Source organism: Nelumbo nucifera, chromosome 5, assembly GCF_055504915.1.
Source record: "Nelumbo nucifera cultivar China Antique chromosome 5, China Antique-T2T, whole genome shotgun sequence".
Taxonomy (NCBI): Eukaryota; Viridiplantae; Streptophyta; class Magnoliopsida; order Proteales; family Nelumbonaceae; genus Nelumbo; species Nelumbo nucifera.
In genome coordinates, this window is record NC_142653.1 from 23,860,240 (window position 1) to 23,881,955 (window position 21,716).

Consider the following 21,716-nt stretch of genomic DNA (forward strand, 5'->3'; position numbering starts at 1 on the left):
ATTTCCATTTCCATTCCTATCTGAACCAAACAAATTATGGGAATAGACCATTCCAATTCCAATTCCGAAAGATTTCGATTCCGGTTCCAACTACGAACCAAATGGACATCATTGATTTTAAAGAAAGAAGACGTAAGAAAATAATTTTCTCAATATGGAACTTCCATGGCCACCTCTGTAATCAAAATTAGAAGGCGCCTCACTGCCTCAACCAGTCTCCTTATTTGTTTTCCTACTAATTTACTCAACATTGGGGAAGCTTGTGACCAGACATTTGAATGAGTGGATTTAGAGCCCATTTGGTTTGCAGGAATAAGGGTCTGGAATCAGAATCGAAATGGGTCATTCTGATTCCAACTGCTTGGTTGTGAATCGGAATTCCATTTTCATTCTTGGTGGATTCCCCATTTAAGGGAATGGTCATTCCCTCCCCCTCCCTTGGGAATGAACTTACATTCCAGCTGATTTCAATTCCCAACCCGACAAAGAAAACGGGTTTTCTCGACCCGCTTTTGAATAACCACTCGGACCTTTTACGCCCCAACTGTGTAATACACAGGTTGCTTAATATGTTAGCAACCCATGTAATACACGGGTTACTCAATATGTTAGTAACCCGTGCAATACACGGTTGCTAAATATATTAGCAACCCGTGTACTACACAGGTTGATTTTTACTCATTTTAATAATAATAATAATAATAATAATGATAATTATAATAACAACAATAATAATAGTAATAATAATTGAATATTATATAAATAATATATTATACTATAATACTAATAATAATTCAAAATTATTTTTTTGCAATTAATAGCGAAAATTATTTGGAAAACTAGGAAATATTAGAACAAATTAATTTTCAAAATTTAGTATACTTTTCAAAATTTATTATTTATTAGTGTACTTTTGGAAATAATTACATTTCTGATTTTTTATAGAAAATTACATTTTGGTAGATAAAATATAAATCGTTGTACTTTTCAAAAAGTTGGAAAATTTAGTAAAATTTATTAGATTTGTACAATTCTGAAAAATTATTGAAATTTTGTGTAGTTTACATTGTAAATTACTGAAAAATATTTTTTGCAATTAATAATCAAATTATTTATTTCAACCAATAATTAAAATAATTATTTCTATTACTAAGATAAATTAGTATAAGTTTAGAAAAGGAAATGATTGATTAATTTATAATGGAAAATAATAGATAAATTAGTGTAATAATTTTATTTAAGAATAACTTAAAAAATTAAATAAGTTTTCTAAAATTTTCATAAAAATACATTTTGGAAAATAAAAAAATCAATTAGTCTACATTTTGGAAAATTAAATAAATTTTAAGAATAACTTAATAAAAATTTTATTTAAGAATAAATTAAAATATTAAATAAATTTTCTAAAATTTTCATAAAAATACATTTTGGAAAATAAAAGATAAGTTAGTCTACGTTTTGTAATAAATAATTATTGAAAATAACATTTTGTATTTTCAATAATTTTCATTGTAAATTATTGGATATTGGGTTATTCATGTGGCTGACACTTAGTATACCCTTTGGATATTGGGTTATCCATGTGGATGACAATTACAATATTGGATATTGGGTTTCCAATTTAATAATATTTTTAATAATTATAGTATTTTAATAATTAACAGCATTAATAATGTATTTTTAAAATACATTATTAATTATAGTATTTTTCAAAAATAATGTATTTATTAATTTATTAACAGTATTTATTAATAATTGTAGTATTTATTTAATTAATAGCATTTATTAAAATATAATATTATTCAAAACAATATTTTTAATCATTAGATAATTTTAACAAATATCGTATTTTCAATAAATATAGTATTTTAGTAAATACCATATTTTTAATAATTACTGTATTTTTAATAAATACATCATTTATAGTAATTACTGTATTATTAATTAATTAACGGTATTTATTAAAATATTGTATTTATTAATAAAACATAGTGAAAACTAGAGTATTGTTCCAAAAGTACCCCTAGCATTGTTGTATAGAAAACAAAGTTGACCAAATAGAGAAAAAATAGAGTGTGCACTAGTGTTTTATTAGGGGCAAAAAATGGTATTTTTATTTTTAGTTTATTTTGATTACATCAATAAAGTCTTTTTTTTGTTACATTAGTTACACTAATATATTAGTGAAGTCTATTGCTTTTGCTACATTATTTTATCACTTTTTCTTAACAAATATATTTTCATAGATTTACTTAAACCTACCCTATAGTTTGCATTTTACTAAAACACACCTTATAGTTTGCACCTATTTACTTAATGAAACTTTTATTAATAACTATTATTAATATATACAATATTTTGAATAATTACAGTATTATTAATTAATCGGTAGTACTTTATTAAAATATTGTATTATTCAAAACAATATTTTTAATAATTAGAGAATTTTAACAAATACCGTATTTTCAATAAATATAGTATTTTAGTAAATACTATATTTTTAATAATTACTGTGTTTTTAATAAATACATCATTTTTAGTAATTATTATATTATTAATTAAATAACAGTATTTATTAAAATACTTTATTTATTAAAATATTGTATTTATTAATAAAGCATAGTGAAAACTAGAGTATTATTCCAAAAGTACCCCTAACATTGTTGTATAGAAAGCAAAGTTGACCAAATAGAGAAAAATAGAGTGTGCATTAGTGTTTTATTAGGGGCAAAAGTGGTATTTTTATTTTTAGTTTATTTTGATTACATCGATAAAGTCTATTGTTTTGTTACATTAGTTACACTAATATATTAGTGAAGTTTATTGCTTTTGCTACATTATTTTATTTTACTTTTTCTTAACAAATATAGTTTTATAGATTTACTTAAACCTACCCTATAGTTTGCACTTTACTAAAACACACCTTATAGTTTGCAACCTATTTACTTAATGAAACTTTTATTAATAACTATTTGATTTGTCATTTGAAAATAGTATCATGATCACCTAAGCTAAGTGGAAAATGTCCAAGAGCATGGACCCATGGTTGTTTATTCCAGAAGTACCCTTAAACTAAGTGGAAAATGTTCAAGGGTTATGGATCCATGATTATTTATTTCAAAAGTACCCTTAACACTTTTTTTGTATAAAAAAAGCAAAATTGACCAAATAGTGAAAAAGAGAGTGGGCATTAGTGTTTTATTAGGGGTAAAAATTGTATTTTTATTTTTAGTTTGTTTTGATTACATTAATAAAGTCTATTATTTTGCTACATTGTTTTATTTCACTTTTTCCTAGCAAATCCCGTGCATTGCACGGGTCCCCGCTAGTTCTCCTTAAATTGAGAAAAGATTTCCTGTGACTGGTGTTTGCATTCAACCCCCAATGAAATGTGAACATGTAAGTGTTTTAAAGCAAAAAAACTGTTGATGTGATGTTTTGTCTTTTCTCGCATTTTATTGGAAATTGGATTTACTTCTTATAGAGTGGGTCTCACACTAATCTTACAGCATGTTTCAGCCATGCATATGGAACCAAGGTTCAAAATTTCGATATGATATGCCCATTGTATCTTTAGGGTCCCAATAGTGTTTAGGGACCCTTCTTTTTTTAATAAAAAATATGTATGAAAAATTTATCGATATGCCTCTATTTTTTTAAATAAAACAGGTCCTAATACACCTGTTTAGTATACACGCCTCTATTGATACATAGGAACAAATCGATACTTTGAACCTTGTCTGAAACATCTTCCATGAATAAAAATTCACAAACACAGAGATGTTCCAGATGCACTACCAAAACATGCTATGAGGCGCGCTCTATCGCGCTCTATGAGGAACAGATCCAAACTCATTTTATTGAGGATCTCCAAAACATGCTATGAGGCGCACTCTATCACGCTCTATGAGGAGCAGATCCAAACTCATTTTATTGAGGGTCTCCAGATTGTGACTATCGTGACATAAAATGTGATCTCCCTTAAACTTGTTCATTCTCAAAACAAATTCATACTCATAAATAAGAACTCCAATGGGTGAGGGGGAATTCTTTTATGTATAAGACTTGGCACTTTCATTATCATGAGATCATTTATTACAAAAAAAAAATATATTACTGGATAGTAATGATGGGTTGGGGGGGGTGGAGGTTTATGTACAAGACTTGGCACTTTCATCATCATCATTTATTATATAAAAAAAAAATATTAGTGGATATTAATGATGGGCTTGAGCTTTATACAGTTGATATTGATATAGGAAACTTTAGTCGATATACAACATATGTGTCAGATCAGTATTTATCTTGTTGAGCTGTGTAGGTTGTATTTGCTTATCCATCGATTTGTTTCCCAGAAAAAAGGTGAATGAGAATTTTTCATTATATTTTCAGCCCTTTAGGCTGTTTTTGTTTTTTGTTTTTTGTTTTTTGTTTTTTTTCCCGTTGGTGAAAGGCTCATGGTGAGGTTTTTTAGGTCTCGTCCACTGCCTATAACAACCCGTGTTTTAAATTCATCTATCACATGGTTGTGTTTGGTTTGAGGGAACATTTTAGTGGGATGGGATGGGATGGGATGAGAAAGGAAAAACAGAAAAAATTTCCCTTGTTTGCTTATAAAAGAAAAAATAGTGGGAAAATCAACCCTAATAACAATTATTACTTTATTAACTAATTAGGTATTTAGTAATATTTTTCATTATTAATTAATTTTATCATTAATTAAGAAAGATATATATTTTTTATTTTTAGATAATTAATTAATTATTAATTAGTTAATATTTATTATGAATTAATAAATAATTTCTATTTTGTATTAATAATTGTTTTTATTTAATTAATGCGATTATTATTTATTTATTATGTAAGCTAGTACTAAAATGACTATTTAATTATTCATCAATTACTTAATTAATTAATTATTAACTATTTTTTTGTTAATTATTGAATAATTATTAATTAATTAACATTTTAATTCGTACTAATTAATTAGGTAATTAGTAATATTTTTATTATTTTATATTTTATTATTCATTAATTATTAATGAATAATACTTTATTCATTCATTTTACAATTAATTAGTTAACTAATTAATCATTAATTAGTGATTTTTTTTTGCAAACTTACAAGTAAAAAATGACAACCTCAAGCTTAGTTTGTTTATAGTGTGAATTTCATTAGCACTGGAATAAATGCATGGGATGAGGGGAGTCAAAATGAGTTGAGTTCAAATTCTAGTTTACTTTTGCTTCCAGACTTTGTTAATTTGCTTGTTTGAAATAAAATGGGAAGTCGAATAATGTGGCCTCTACTTTAAATGAAAGGGAATGGAAATAGAAGATTGGTTATTTGGGAGTAATGTAAGGTAGGAAGCAAAAAGAGGTGATCCTCGCTCTATATGGGAGAAAATCAAATTAGGGTGCAAATTTTGCATCAGTTTTTTTAGATGCAAAATTTATACAATTAGTGCAAAATGAGACAAAAAGTACAAATTTTGTGTCAGTTAAAAGTTTAAATCATAGTTAATGACAAGTGATTGTCGAATAGAATTGAGGGCAAAAATTTATCTAGGTCAATATAAGAATAGCGTCATAACAAATTTAAGGTGCAGTTAATTTTTTAAAGGGTGGGTATTTATTCATGATTTAAAGTGTTAAAGAATAAAAACCTATTAAGGGACCTCATCTAGCATCTTAAAATTTTAGGTTGAACATTTATTTGAGATGGTATGAGAGCTTGTTTAACCATGTGGTATAGTGTTTGATCCTTGTTCCCCCATTATAATTAATTATATTTAAGCATAAAGTGTGAATGGACTTGTAATTGTCCACACTTCAAGCCCATAGACTTTCATGCGAGTGAGTGCATTAGAGAATGAAAACCTATCTAGGACCTCGCCTAACAATTTAAGCTTTTAGGTTAAATAGTTCTTTGAGATTGGGAAAAAAATTATTTTGATTTTAAATTGATAATCTCATTAACATAGAAGGATACAATAGAAAATTATCCAAAGTTGGGTTAGCTTATATACAAACATTAGAAGTAGAAAAAATTCCTCTCACATTTTGAAATACATAACAGGCTAGAAGGTTATCCACATACTTGCATTGAATTTCTTGCAGGTCATAAAACCTAAATTCAAATACCACGTTTCATTCATAATTAATACAGATACTTATCCACATACTCTTACTCTAGTACATATAAAACATGCATAAATATGAATAGATTGGAATAATACCACATTAGGCTATCTGATCCTGTTCAAACTCAACCCTGAGCAGTTCAATCCAGGCCCAATTTTTTTTGGTAACTTCCCCTTGACCCTTTTTTTCCCAAAGTGTTTGCTGCGAGATCCATTCCATGTCAATGCTGGAATAAATTAGCTAATACTAGGGGTGTCCATGAAAAACCAAAAAAATGAAAAACCAAACTGAACTAAGAAAATCGAATGGGAAAATGTGGTTAATCAAACCGATCAGTTTGGTTTTCGGTTTGGTTTTTTTGAAAAACTGAAGGACCAGTTCAGTTTTCAGTTACCTTAGAAAAAACCGATGGTTAACCAAACCGACCAATATATATATTTATATGTATATTTTAAATATATGTCACATATTTTCTATATATTATATATAAATATATATGAATTATATATAAATATATATATATATTATATTTATAATAATCTATTTATAAATATATTATATATCATTTATTATTTATAATATAATATTATACATATATTTATATAATATAAAAAACCAAAAAACTAAAGAACCGAATCGGTCAAAAACCAAAACCAGTAGACCAATTAACCGGTTCAATTTCGATTTTAAAAAAATTGAAAAACCAATAAAACCGATTCAATTTACAAAAAATGTCCATAATTCGATTAACCAAACCATGAAATACACCAACGAATCAGCACTCATTGTTTAATCAATCAATCAATCCAGGCCCATTTGGAAGTGTAAATACAAAAATGTTCAGTATAAAACCATATATACAACATTAATTTTTTCTATTTTTGCGGTACTCTTCACAAACTGACTCGTTTGAGAAAGGCAACTAATAACTGACTAACATGTAGCAATTATAATCCATTGAGATTTGAGCCCCCATTTTGGGCAACGCAAACCGTTGACGAGATATTCATCGTAAATTAAATTTAGACACAGTCCTGAGTCTACATTCGTGGTGAGACCGGATCTGCTCCTCACACCTGGCGCCTCACATGCACATGCACATCCTACCCTTTGTGGTTGAGACGAGGTCCCTGCCGGTCTCTGACTCCTACCTCTAGTGGGCCTAATAGACGGCGCACCGAGCCCGCGTCGAGCCTCTGCGACATTTTATCAAAGATCCAGCGAGCAGCATCCTACGAAACCATGAAATTCTTGTGTCCTAAATGGAGAGCGACTGCATGAACAAGCTTGCCACTCTCTTTCTCTTATCATGGGTCTCCCACAGACATGAAGAGGTATGCTTTCTCCTCCTTGCATCTTCGGTTTCAGGTCCCTTACTCTTCTCACTTGGGTTATTCTCAAAATGCCGTTTCATTCTTCTTCTTCTTCGGGAGCTTGAGCCGCAACTTTTCTTCCGTTGTCTACTCCGGTACCAGGCCTTTCCCCGATTATTCCCCGAAAAAACCCACTATTAGAGATTCCGAGTTTGTCCTTCACCTTTCAACCGCCATTAAGCAACGCCGCTCCGAGCCCCTCCACCGAATATTAAGATCATTTGAATCCAAATTCAGGTCTGATCACATCATCTGGGTACTCATGAAAATCAAGAACGATTGCAAATTGGTTATTGATTTCTTCGACTGGGCATGCTTGCGTAAAGATCCGTCGCTGGAAGTCCGTTGCATCGTTGTTCAGATTGCTGTGTCTTCCAAAAAGCCAAAGATGGCACGTGGACTTATCAGTGACTTCTGGACGAAGCCAAATCTTGATGTCGGTCTCTCATTTAGTCATTTTGTTGAACGGTTGATTTACACCTATAAAGACTGGGGTTGCAATCCCCTCGTCTTTGACATTTTCTTTCAAGTCCTTGTAGAGATTGGCATGTTTGATGAGGCAAGGAAACTGTTTGACAAAATGTTGAACTATGGGGTGGTTATCTCTGTTGGTTCCTGTAATTTTCTACTCTCTCGTTTGTCAAACATCTCTAATGGGGCTGACATAGCATTGAAGATTTTTAATGAATATCCTGAGGTTGGTGTTTGCTGGAATACTGCATCATACAATATTATAATTCACACTCTCTGTAGGTTAGGGAAAGTAAAGGAAGCTCACTCCTTTCTCCTTCAAATGGAATCAAAGGGGTGCTTGCCAGATGCTATAGGCTACAGTACTGTTGTTGATGGCTATTGTCATGTTGGGGAGCTTCAAAGTGCATTGGAGCTCATAAGAGACATGGGCACAAAAGGTTTGAAGCCGAACCCATTTACCTACAATAGCATAATCATTTATTTGTGTAGAAACAATAAAGTAGTGGAAGCAGAGAGAGTATTGAGGGAGATGATTAATCATGGTATAGTTCCAGATAATGTCGTCTACACAACACTTATTGATGGGTTCTGCAAATCTGGGAATTTGCCTGCTGCAAATAGACTTTCCAATGAAATGCGGAGCCAGAAACTTATTCCTGACACTATAACATATACTGCTCTGATTTGTGGGCTTTGTCGAAGTGGAAAGGTGATTGAAGCTGAAAAGTTTTTCCATGAGATGCTCAGTAAGGGATTGAATCCAGATGAAGTTACTTATACCACGCTTATTGATGGTTATTGCAAGGCAGGTCAGATGAAAGAGGCTTTTACTCTTCACAATCAAATGGTTCAGATGGGACTGACCCCGAATATTGTAACTTACACAACACTGGCTGATGGCCTCTGTAAACGCGGGGAGGTGGAAACTGCAAATGAACTTCTCCATGAGATGTGCGGAAAGGGCCTGAAGCTGAATATTTATACATATAATTCACTAGTTAATGGTCTTTGCAAGGCTGGAAATATCATGCAGGCAGTTAAGCTCATGGAAGACATGGAGATGGCAGGGCTTCATCCAGATACCATTACTTATACCACTCTAATGGATGCTTATTGCAAGTTAGGACAGATGGTACGAGCTCATGAGCTTCTCCGTGAGATGCTGGATAAAGGGCTTCAACCAACAGTTGTGACATTTAATGTGCTTATGAATGGATTTTGTATGTCGGGGATGCTAGAAGATGGTAAGAGGTTACTAAACTGGATGCTTGATAAGGGTATAAAGCCAAATGCAACCACATATAATTCTCTTATGAAGCAGTACTCTGTTGGAAATAATATGAAGGCAACCACTGAAATTTATAGAGGGATGTGTGCTCAAGAGATCATGCCTGACAGTGACACCTATAACATATTAATAAAGGGGCATTGTAGAGCCAGGAACATGAAAGAGGCATGCTACTTCCACACTGAAATGGTTGAGAAAGGGTTTAGCCTCAGAGCTAGTTCTTACAATGCACTCATCAAGGGGCTCTATAAAAAGAGGAAATTTACTGAGGCAAAGACACTGTTTGAAGAGATGAGGAAAGAAGGTCTTGTTCCAGATAGAGAAATATACAACATTTTTGTGGACCTAAACTATGGAGAAGGGAACATGGAGATGACTCTTGAGCTTTGTGATGAAGCAATTGAGAGATGTCTTCTTGGCAAGACACATAATGAACAGAAATAACTTGATTTGGTGCTTCAGTGGAACCCAAAGCTTTCTCACCTAGCATCCCCATTGAATGCTCTGGGGCACCAATACCTTTGGCATTCTCATATTGGTGATGTATAACCATGGTGAGTTTTTTCTTTTTATTACTTTCTATATGATCTGCTATTTTATCTCTTTAAAGAGTTTATATTGTCCCACAGATCATTGATCATTAGCTAATAATTGTTTGAATGTGTTGTTACTTTCTATTGTGTCCATCTTGATGCTTGATATTTTAACAGAATGCCCTTGAAAACATTGAGATGTTTGGTGGTTCTTTGACAACTAACAAGATATTGTTATGTTCAAACACCTTACTGCATGCCATAAATAGTTTATTCTCTATTTACAAACCAGGCAAACAATTATGTTCATATACACCTTGGAGATGGTAATGTGGGGGCTTGATAGAGGAAAGGTCTAGGAGGTCCTGTATGAAGGTCCAAAATTAAAATATTTGGGGTTTATCTAGCAAAAGCAAATTAGATATGATCTCGGGGTTAATAGTTTTTCCTTGATGTAGGTAAGGGATTTTGTTACCAAAATAAAGGTAAGGAATTATGCTAACGAATACAGGTAAGGGTGATAAACTGAGGGATTTGGGCTAGAATTGGGTGATGTGGAACAAGAATGAGATGATAATCAAAGTTGGGCCCTGACTAAAAATCAGAGAGAAATCAATCTCAGGTCCATTACCCAACTTGCATCTTAAATATGAAAGTTCCAAATTTACCATTTTACTTGATTTTGGTGTCATTAGATAGGTTATTAGTTACCCATTCAACAAGACCAAAATGTGATTAGGACATAACTTGAATCATTGAGTGAGTTATTACCAATTTACAGACAATTGATGAGTTTGCAACAGGATTTCTAATTTTTATGTTTTCATGTTTTGAATTAGTTTTTAAGTAATTATAGAATTTATTTTGTTTGCAATTTGTTCTAAAAGTTAATTATTAGAAATTCATGCCAAACTTGTAATGGCTCGAAAAGCCAATGTTTAGGAGTTTTAGTTAGTTTGAAATTCCAACTTTAGGTATGGATTGGAGAGTGAATACAAGTCTTTAGGTTAGGGGATGAAGTCTATATATGGTTCATGATATTGTTGCAAGGGAGAATGACAAGATTGAGAATAAAATTATGCCTTTTTGTTTCTTCTGGGTGTGATGCTCAAAGGTTATTGGGAAATTATTGATATCGCTATTTAAATTACAAAATAAAGAATTATTGATATGGGTACTTTTAGATTATCTCTTACAATTAGGGAATATGGGACACAAATTTTTTTCCTATTGGAACTTGTGCCTCTTAGGCCTTCTTTGTATTCAACATCTTCCAGCTACTTACAAAATGGCTTTTAAACATCCAGTGTTCTTTCTCTCAATTATTGTTAGCTATTGAGCTGAGATCCATCAAATATGAAGTGTTTTTTTCTTTATATTTCCTTTATTACTATACAAAGCTATAGCACAATTCTTTTTTCTTTTCTTTTTATTTTTCATATTGATTTGATTGAGTATTTATCCATTTGGTTCTCTATTAATGAAACTTATCTTATTACTTATCAAAAAAGTATTTATCCATTTGGATTCCCATTAACAATGCTTCTAGAAAGGTAGTTTCAATCTTAATAACAGGAAGAAAGAATTTAAAGAAACAAAATTTTCTTTTTTTTTTGTTCTTGGATGATAATATATTGAACACAAAATAGGGTTTGTGCTTGAGTTAGGACTTGGTGGGCATAGCTTTAAGAACAAGGATGTTCAATTCAAAATTTTCCTGCACTATGCTTAGTTGGCATAGTACATTAAAATCATACCTTTGTCACTTTTCCCAAAACTTTTCCTCCTTGGTTTGACTCCATTGAAGGCCTTGTATTAAACTTGAATGTTGGAGTGATTCCATACTTGATTTAGGACGAGATGTTTGACTCCTCTTTTATTTTTTGTTTTTGATTCTCTACATTTCCCCTTATTATATTTTGAGAGACTTGATCATCCTAAGACCATGCTACATAAGTTGGTATTACTGTATTAGAACAGTTGAACCTACATCACTTGGTACCAGAGCAATCAGTTCTACATCATTGGGGCTAGAGCTAAGGCTGGGCGGTGTTTGTTGGCTAGAGAAGAAGGTAGGGGCTGTGGGGCATACCAGGATTACAATAGATATAGATCAAGAACCAGATAGAACAAAGTCTGTGTTTGACAGCTGTGCAAAGTTTTCACGTGCTAGTAACTTAAAATAAATGAATGACTAATTAATAACTTTGGTCTGTACACCCACACAAATATTTCACAGAGAGAACAAATCTTCCATAGAAGGAAAGCTTCTACACTCTACTCCTGTATGGTAATAGGGTTATTGCTAAATTTCTACATTTATGTTGTTTCTAATAAACTTGTGAGAACATCTTCTAGGTAGTGCTTAAAGATCCTTTCTATATGTTCAAAATAATAATTCAAATCAAAACGGATTTAAATAAAATCCATTTCTATTTTGTTGAAGTAATTAACATAGACAAAGTTCTCTTTGGTATCCACCTGCCATCCAACAATAATCTTGGTCTCTGGCTTCTATCAAGTGGGAGAGAGATCGAGTCAGTTGGAGGGACAGAGTATGTTAATGGGGTCAGCAGTTTAAACAAAGATGTAGATTAATGGTTTTGAGTGAAGGACCAGCTATGTTATTCCATTTTCATACCTGAATCATAATTTTCAAGGTGCCGAGGCGAGAATAGGTGATAGGGGGCACCTTATTGCCTAGTCACCTATTCAATGGGATTTGGGATTTTTTTTTGAATAAAAAAACCATGAATCCTAGGGCAAATTCCTAGGTTCCATTAGCAAGCAGCAACCATCTTTTTTTTGATGAATAATAATAAGTTTATTGATTCAGAAGCAACTTTAGAGTGAGTTCATACATCATCCCAACGAGAGGCACGAGCTGCAGCCCCTCCTTGAGTCTTACAAGTAAACTAGGAAAGAAAAACAATAATCACAACTGAGCCCAAAATAATTCTTCCCTATTTACCCCTTGCTTAGCTAACACATCTGACAAAGTATTTGCTGATCTCCCCACCCACTGTACAGTGACCAACATATTCCTTGTCAACCAACTAAATTTCTTCATTTCATTCTTGTATCGCCACATAGCCTCTTCAGAATTTTTTAACCAACCCACCACCACTTTGGAATCCCCCTCGATTATTAGGTGTTGTACCCCCAGCTAGTTTGAAAATTGCACCCCTTGTACAGCAGCTAAGAGTTCTGCCCTGATGGAGTTCCCAATTCCCAAGGGACCTGAGTAGAGCAACAAAATCTCTCCCTTCTCATTTCTCAAAGCACCCCCCACTCCGGATAATCCTGGATTACCCATGCTGCTTCCATCAAAGTTCAACTTTATTGAGCCTTCGGGTGGAGGAGACCAGCTTGTAATTGATTTGTCCTTTAAAGATGAGCACCTTGCTACTGCTGACCAATTTCTCCAAAGGTCATTAAAGGAGAATTGATGGAAGATTTCCAAGGTCTTCAGCCAATGTATTGCCCTGTTTAACACACAGTCTTTCAAATCTTGGCTGTTCCTTTCCTTGTCTTGAAAAATTCTGAGATTCCTTTCTTCCCAAAGAGTCAAAGTCAAAGCAGCACGAGCACATCTCCACATAATTCTCCCTATTTTTGTAGGCCAATAAAAGGTAGAATGGTTGAAGAGCATGTGAACTTCTGCTGGTAGACTCCAACTACCCCCAAACAACGAAAGTAGCCAAGCCCAAAGGTTTGCAGAAAAGGGACAAGATACTAGTAGATGGTAACAATCCTCACCGTGAGCTCTACAGAGGATACACCAATTAGGAGAAATACAGAGAAAAGGTCTTCTCTTTTGTAGGTTGTCTAAAGTGTTTACTTTCCCATGGAATACTTCCCAACAAAAAGCCATAATTTTTGGGGGGACTGGCCTGCACCAAATTTCTTTAGATGGATAGGGTTGGTGAGAAGAAAGTTGAGAGATGGACTTGAAGAAAGAAGCACAAGAGAAGGTTCCAATGGGTCTAGGAGTCCAAACTCTCTTATCTGGCTTGGAGGGATCCAAACAAACCTGGTTAAGACAACCAAGCAAAATAGAAAGAGACTCAATTTCAGCATCCCTAAGTCCTCTACGAAACCCAAAATCCCAAGTAGGATCTAAGGGTGTTCCCAAAGGTGAAACAAATTTTGAGACTACCTCTTTTTTGTACAAAGAAATAGAAAAAAGCAAAGGGAACAAGTCCTTTAACGGTGAGTCTCCTACCCAAATATCCTCCCAAAAAAGAACAGAGTTGCCAGAACAAACTTCATACTTGATAAAATTGAGGAATTGAGGAAGGGTGTTGTGAATAGCCTTCCACGGTGCTGCTAGGTTAGCTTGCCTTGATACACCAGCATCCCATCCGTTCTCTGACCTCCCATGAATGCTTCCCACCACCTCATGCCACAATCTCTCTCTTTCCAAAGGCCATCTCCACAACCATTTCCCTAACAGAGCTTGATTCTTTCTAATTACCCTCCCAATTCCCAAGCCCCCTTCTTCTTTACTTCTGCACACAATTTCCCAATTAACCAAGTGATCCTTTTTTTTCTTGTCCCGGCTCCCATAAGAAGTCTCTCATCAACTTCTCAAGTTTCCTGGCTTCCCTAACTGGTATCCTAAAGACAGACAAATAATAGGTAGGTAAGTTAGCCAAGGTAGCTCTTATTAGGGTAATTCTCCCTCCTAAAGAGATATAGTTCCTCTTCCATGAGGCTAATCTCTTCTCAAACTTTTCTATCACTGGGGTCCAAAATCTACTCTCCCTAGGATTTGCCCCTAAAGGAAGCCCTAAATATGACATAGGCCAAGCAGAGGTGGAACACTCAAGACACTCCGCAATAGCCTCGACCTCCCCTACCTCCAAATTTATACCCGCTATGCAGCTCTTTTCCAGATTTATTCTCAAATTAGAGACACTTTCAAATCCTTTTATTATCTCCTTTAGGTTTGCTACCTTTTCACTAATACCTCATTCACAAAAAATCATTAGGTCATCTGCAAACTGAAGGTGGGTGACGGGGACTTGGTGTCTCCCTATTCCCCAACCCCTAATGGCATCTTCGCTGTCAGCCTTAGTAATGATCCTACTAATCACATCAGCTACTATGGTAAAAAGGAAGGGTGAAAGTGGATCCCCTTGCTTGACACCCCTGCAAGCTGGAAAAAGTCTCTCACCGTACCATTTACCAGAATAGAGTAGTGACGAGTACTGATACACCCAAAGATCCAACTACACCACTTGTCCCCAAGTCCACAGTTTTGCATAACCTCCAATAGAAACTTCCAGTCCACCAAATCATAGGCCTTTTCAAGATCCAATTTACAAATGAATCCTCTCTTACTAGACCTTTTCATTTCCTCCACACACTCATTCGCAATTAAGATCTGATCTGTTATTTGTCGCCCTTGAATGAAAGCCCCCTGGGTTTCACTAATGATGGTAGGGAGGACTGTTTTGATTCTCAATGAGAGCACTTTAGCCAGAATTTTATAGATGCTTGTCACCAGACTAATAGGCTTATAATCTTTTGGGTGGTTGGCATCATTCTTCTTAGGTATCAAGGCCAAAAAGGTGGCATTAATTCCAGGGCTTATAGAGTGATTGTTTGCAAATTCCTTAAAGACTTCAGCTAGATCCTCTTTCAACACCTCCCAACAGTCTTGATAAAAACCCATTGTTAAGCCATCTGGACCCAGAGCCTTGGATCTATCCATTATAAAGACATCTTTCTTAATCTCTTCTTCCTCGAAATCCCTTTCCAGCCACCTTGCCACTCCTTCATCAATTCTTGGCCAATCCACCCTTTCCATGATTGTCCTCTCTCTCAAAGGCCTTCTATAAATCGATTTGAAGTGGTCCACAAATTTTCTGGCTATGTCATCCTGGTTGGTAAACACCTCCTCTCCTATCTCTAGCTTGGTCACAAAATTCTTTCTTCGTCTCCCATTTGCCAAATCATGGAAGAATCTAGTGTTCCCATCGCCTTCCTTAATCCACTTGTGTCTAGATTTTTGTCTCCAACTGATTTCTTCCCTCAATAACACCTCTTCCAAATCCTTTTTTAATTGTCTCCTTAACACTCTGTCCTCCTCGGTCAGCCCATTGTGAGATTCCTTTACATCCAAGTTCTCTATTCGAGAGATTAGGCCCAATTTTTGCTCCTTAATTCTACCAAACTGATATCTATTCCACTCTTTTATTTTGGCTCTCAACCTTTTTAATTTCTTGTGGAACTTGATCCCCTTCCATCTTACCCCTCTCTCCTCCTCACCCCACCACTCCACTTTTTTCACAAAATCTGGATGGGTAAGCCACATATTTTCAAATCTAAAAGGTTTGGGTCCTATAGGAAAAGACTCAATACCTATTTGCATAGGACAGTGATCGGAGGTGACCCTGGGTAACGCCCTAGCAACCAAGTTTTCCAAACTATTCTCCCAGGCAAGGTTAAATAGGAATCTATCCAACTTCGAGCACAAAGGGGTTTCCTGAAGGTTGGACCAAGTGTAACTAGCTTGCAGCAGAGGTATTTCCTTCAGATCACAATCCTCAATAAAACCATTAAATTTCCTCATGCTTGTTGAGACTACCTGTTGGGGATTACTGGTTTCATCAGAGAATCTAATGACGTTAAAATCCCCGCCCAAGCACCAAGGACCATCCCATAGCCCCTTGATTGCATATAGTTCCTCCCACATCTCATTCCTCTCTCTATAGGAATTAGGGCCATAAACATTGGTTAAAACCCATACACACCCATTCTCTACATTCTTGCACTTAATGGAAACTGAGAATCTGCCTATCAATTCTTCCACTACTTCCACCACATCCTCCTTCCACAGTGTTACAATCCCCCCCGAGGCTCCCCAAGAAGGAGCCGAGCTCCAACCTAAACCTCTAGACCTCCAAAAACTCCTCACCCATCTCCCATCTAATTCCATCAATTTGGATTCTTGTAACAACACAATATCAGGTTTTTCCCTTCAAGCAGCAACCATCTTTCACTATTAATTGTCTATAATCTTTGTAGAAAAATGTATAAACTTCATTTAAAACATAAAAAAATAATATATTCATGAAAAAATGGACGAAAGAAAATAATATTCAGAAAATAGAGGGGTTGAGCCTCTATTTTGTCCTAGGAATAGAAGGAAAGAAAGGAAAGGATGAAAGTATTGATCGATTGGACAAAAATTTAAGTTCTTCCATGCTCATTAGTTCAGGTTTTGAACCTTCAAGGGTTCAAGATAGTATACATCTTGATTAAAACTTACCAAATAAGAAAATAATAAAAAAAAACTAGCAATTTAACTCAAACAAAACAATTTAGTTTAATAATGTCTGTTTTACTATTATTATCTCAGAAAATTAAGAATATAAAAGATTGATAAAAAAGAAATATAAAAGTATCCAAGAGCACCATATAAAAAATATCTTGGCGATAAAGTGAGGTGGCCCTCCATGAGCGCCTTATTGGGTAGGTTTCACTCTGCATGTTAAGCTACCTTTGTATTACTTGATTGTCGTAGTTAGGTAGTGTATCTTAGAGGTAGTCTTTATTTTATATTATTGTGGGTTGTTCTTGTATCATTTGGTGTAGCAATAGCAAACATGCATTCGCCGGGTTATTTGGTTTTTCATTTGATTGGTAGCAGTATGTTTTTATTTTATTGGATGGTCACAAGAAACTGTTGTGACTATTTGAACTCGTGAAAACCAAATCACTCAAGCATGCACTTGCTGGAGGTTTGGTTTATCCTTTGACTCAAGGATCAAAGTATCAAAATCGGGTATCGTATCGGACAACTCAAATATGGATACACTTTGGAAACACATGGATATGGATAAAAGATATGGGAACACTTGAATACGCTAGGGAAATGCATACAAATCTAAAGCTGAATTATTTACAAATAAGATATAAAGACATAACAAATGCACACTTTAATAGGTTATATGAAGAGAAGCATTACAATCAATAACACTAGGACTCTAGAACATGTACACATCATACAATAATTATCACTCTATTTCAATTTTTATATTTTTGGTATATTTATGTAAATAACTCTATTTTTTTTTCAAATAATAATTATGCTTTCATTTTTAACATATAATTTATATGTAAAATAAAACATATAAATCATTTAAGGTAGGTAAAATAAATTATTTTTATAGTTTTCAGTTTTTATTAAAATTTGGGGAAAATTAAATCTTAAATTATTTATTTTAGTGTTTTATAATTATAATTCTATTTCAGTTTTTACAATTATAATTTTCATTTTTTTATGAAAGTTCAAAAACAATTCAAAAGCGGTGAATTATAATTTTGTGATACTAGGCATCAATACACTTCCCGTATCAGTGTGTATTGGACAATAACCATTAATATAGCATGATGGGGCCTGATATGGAGGTGTACTATGTCAATACATGACTCGTGGAATACATACCTAATCATGGCATATCCCGTATCCATGGCCATATGATACACCCTGCATTAGGAGTATCATATTGATATTTTGAACCTTGCTTTAACTTACGGCATGTTTGGGTTTTTTTAGAGGCCACAAGAAAGAGTTATGATTATGTGAACTCGTCGATCCACATGTCAGCTACCTTTGTATTTTTTTTTTTTTGATATTCCTAATAAGGTAGTGGATCCTTGGGAAAATGTGTGCAGCTGTGGGAAAAACCTTGGGAAAATGGAGTTCCATTAACAACTGTTTCAGGGGTTTTAGTTTCAAGATGTTTGTAGAACATTGGAAATCATTACTTTGGGATGAAGATTTTGTGTTGTAAGTTGTAGCCTGTCGGCATCTCTTTGTATGGCTGTTTGAGGAAACCTCTCCCTCAGCAGCTTTTCTCTCTTTCTATTAATAATATTATTATTCTAAAGAAGTAAGGTAGTGGATCCTAGAGGCAGTCTTCATTTTATCATATGATAGTGGGTAGTTTATGTATCACTTGGGTAACAACAACCATGCATTTACTGGGAAATTTTGTCTTTCATTTGATTAATGAAATGTCTATGTTTTGTTGGAGGGTTGCAAAAAAGTGTTGTGACCATCAAGGTTTAAAATGTCATCATCCAAATATTGGAAACATGTCGGAAAAGTCAGAAATATTGCATGATAATATTGTAAAAATTATAGACATGGTGGAAACATTGCAAATATGCAAAAATAGAATGATATGTTATAAAATGATAAAAGAAGCATAAGCACACCTTTTTAAATTGTTATATTATTTCAAATCGTTAAACAAAGCTAAGAAACTAAGGTTATGGACAAAAGAATACGTTCTAAAGTTGTCCTGTAAACCATAAGATTCAGAGCTTCATGATAGAATGAGTTAAAGAAAATTTTGAACTCGTAGAAAATGTAAATGTTTGTAATAGATCAATCAAGTAATCTATTACACAAATAAAAACTATTATTCAGTTTGATAATTGAGCCAATAAATTATTCAGATAACAATTGACCCCAAAACAGATTTTTCCTAGGTACCCCTTTGAATGTGGGCATATTGATAATTGAGGGGGACACAGAGCTGTTAGTGGGATGGCTGTCAGATCTGGAAACTGTAATTTGGACCTACAGAGAAGCTGTGAAAAAGGTCAAAGTAAGACAGTGGACCCTAGAGGCATAGTTTTCAAGGTGTCGAGGCAAGGCTAAGTGATTTTTTTAATAAAACTCATATTTCATTATTAATTGTCACCTAGTTGCCTAGGTAATGTTCTTTTCTTTTTTGAATAAAAACCATGTATCCTAGGGTGATTCCTTATGTTCCATTCCAGGCAACAACCATCTTTCGTTATTAGATGTCGATAATCTTTGTAATAAAAGGTATAAGTTTCATTTGAAACATAGAAAATCAACATATTCATGAAAAACTGGAAGAAAGAAAACAAATTTTAGAAAATAGAAGGGCCGAGCCTCTATTTTTGTCCTAGGAAAAGAAGAAAAGAAAAGAATGGGTGAAAATAATCAATATGTATTGATTGGATAAGATTTTGAGTTCTTCCATGCTTATCAGTTCAAGTTTTGAAGCCTTTGAGCATTCGAGGTAGTATACATGTTGATAGAATTCGAACTGAGAAAAATAAAAAGAAACTAATATTTTAACTTAAGCCGAATAATTTAGTTTAATAATGTCTATATTATTATTATAATCCCAAAAAGTTGAGAATATAAAAGTATTCAAGAGCACTGTGTAAAAAATATCTTGGTGATTAAGTGAGGCAACTGTCCATTAGCACCTTATTGCTTAGGTGTTGCCTTGACAACTATGGCCTGAATGCACACTTGTGTCTTAATATAACTTGCAACAAACTAAGGTTTAAATCTTGGATTCCATGTATAATTTTCTTCTCTTTCACTCAGTTACAATCTCTTATTTAGTCAGCACATAAATTGCTATTTGCTAATGCACGGGTTGGGTTGTTTTGTAATTACGTATGCTGCAACCAATATTCCTATTGACCTTTTAATTCAAGTTGTAGATATTAGTTTCCACTTATGCAACATAGCTATTTCTTGTTTGCTCACGCAACTAATATTCCTTCATTTTTCTGTCCAAGCATCTAAATTGAGATAGAGATGATTAACACCATCACCATGGAATGTGTGTTTAAAACTTGGGATCTGGTTGTTGTGGTTTCTTTTAATTTCTAACTATTTATTCTGTTTGTGTTTGTTCCAAGAAGTATCTCCCTGTGAAGTTTTGTCCTGGAAAGGCCATCAATATCTCTGGCTTGAGATGCACAACTGGGTATCGAGACATAACAGGTTTTTAAGGAGGCTATATTTGTATTGAAGACTAGCCTTTCACATTTATGTGATCCTTTCTTCATGGATAGACCATGTAGTCGTGTTGCAAAGAAGCCTATGGGCAGAAAACATTCTTGTGTGTAAGTGAAGTGAGTCCGTTGCTTGGAAGCCTGCAACAACCCAACTGGTATCAGGTGGGTTTATACAGAAGAATGCCCAAAATGGAATGAGGTGAAAGAATCATGCCCATTAGGAATCAACAAGTTCTAGATTAGTGGCTGGAAGTTTAATCCTCAGGATTGAACATTTTTTTAGGGTTCCTTTTATACTACAACCAAGGTGAAGAGAATCGGGTAACTGAGTTGAAACTTGAAAGGAGCAGCTATTATGCAGTGTGCGTTAAAACGTCTATGGGGCTTGCTTTATAATGTACCGGAGTGATGTACATAGTATCTGGCGGACAGGCTCTTGAACTATCAATCGTTAAGCCCCAACAAGTGAACAACCTTTGCTACTTTCCTTTATGTTTTGTCAGTCATTTATATAAGTTGTAGCAGGTGATCATTTGAAGGATTTATCCATTGTGAAAATCGTAGAATCCTCTAGTGCAAGACATTGCAAAAACTTTTGGTCGGAGTAGTTCCTTGCATCTGTACAACGAAATTTTAATTTTTATTACCTGCTATCTTGTAACAAAGAAATATGTTTGCTGTATTGTATGAAGTTACCACTTTGCGTTTTGTTTCAACGGGAACTTGCATTCCGATCTTAAATGATGGACCCAGTTAACAAGCTGGCCATTTTGAATTGTTGGATCCAAATTGAGACTGAATGACAGTGTCGATGCTGGAGTCAATGCGCACTTGATTGTGGAAGTTGAAATATCCAACATGAGTAGGGATCCCCATTGAAAGCAGGATTATGAGCTTAGGAAATGCTACGAGTGCATCATGGAAAGTTGAGGAGGAGCTTTGAAGCAAGAAGAATTCTTGGATTGGGCTCATAGTAACTATGCACCCCCATGGTACATACAGTAGAGGCTGACTGCTAAACTGCAACTGGAACAAAACAAGCATATGGAGAGAGAGAGAGAGAGAGAGAGAGAGGTATGGCTCTCCAATTCCAGT

At 34.1% G+C, this 21,716-nt stretch overlaps 1 protein-coding gene across 2 annotated transcripts; it reads left to right on the forward strand.

Moving 5' to 3' along the window:
• The first annotated feature begins 7,184 nt into the window (after positions 1 to 7,184).
• LOC104595832 (Pentatricopeptide repeat (PPR-like) superfamily protein) lies at positions 7,185 to 21,362 on the forward strand. Of its 2 annotated transcripts, none has more exons than XM_010256746.3 (2): positions 7,185 to 9,833; positions 20,523 to 21,362. In XM_010256746.3, the coding sequence occupies exon 1, from the start codon at positions 7,471 to 7,473 to the stop codon at positions 9,721 to 9,723; it is 2,253 nt and encodes a 750-aa protein (XP_010255048.1). In that variant the 5' UTR covers positions 7,185 to 7,470; the 3' UTR covers positions 9,724 to 9,833; positions 20,523 to 21,362. The 2 variants fall into 2 exon arrangements, with proteins under 2 accessions (XP_010255048.1, XP_010255049.1); XM_010256747.3 differs by having other exon boundaries at positions 20,526 to 21,362.
• Positions 21,363 to 21,716: the final 354 nt, after the last annotated feature.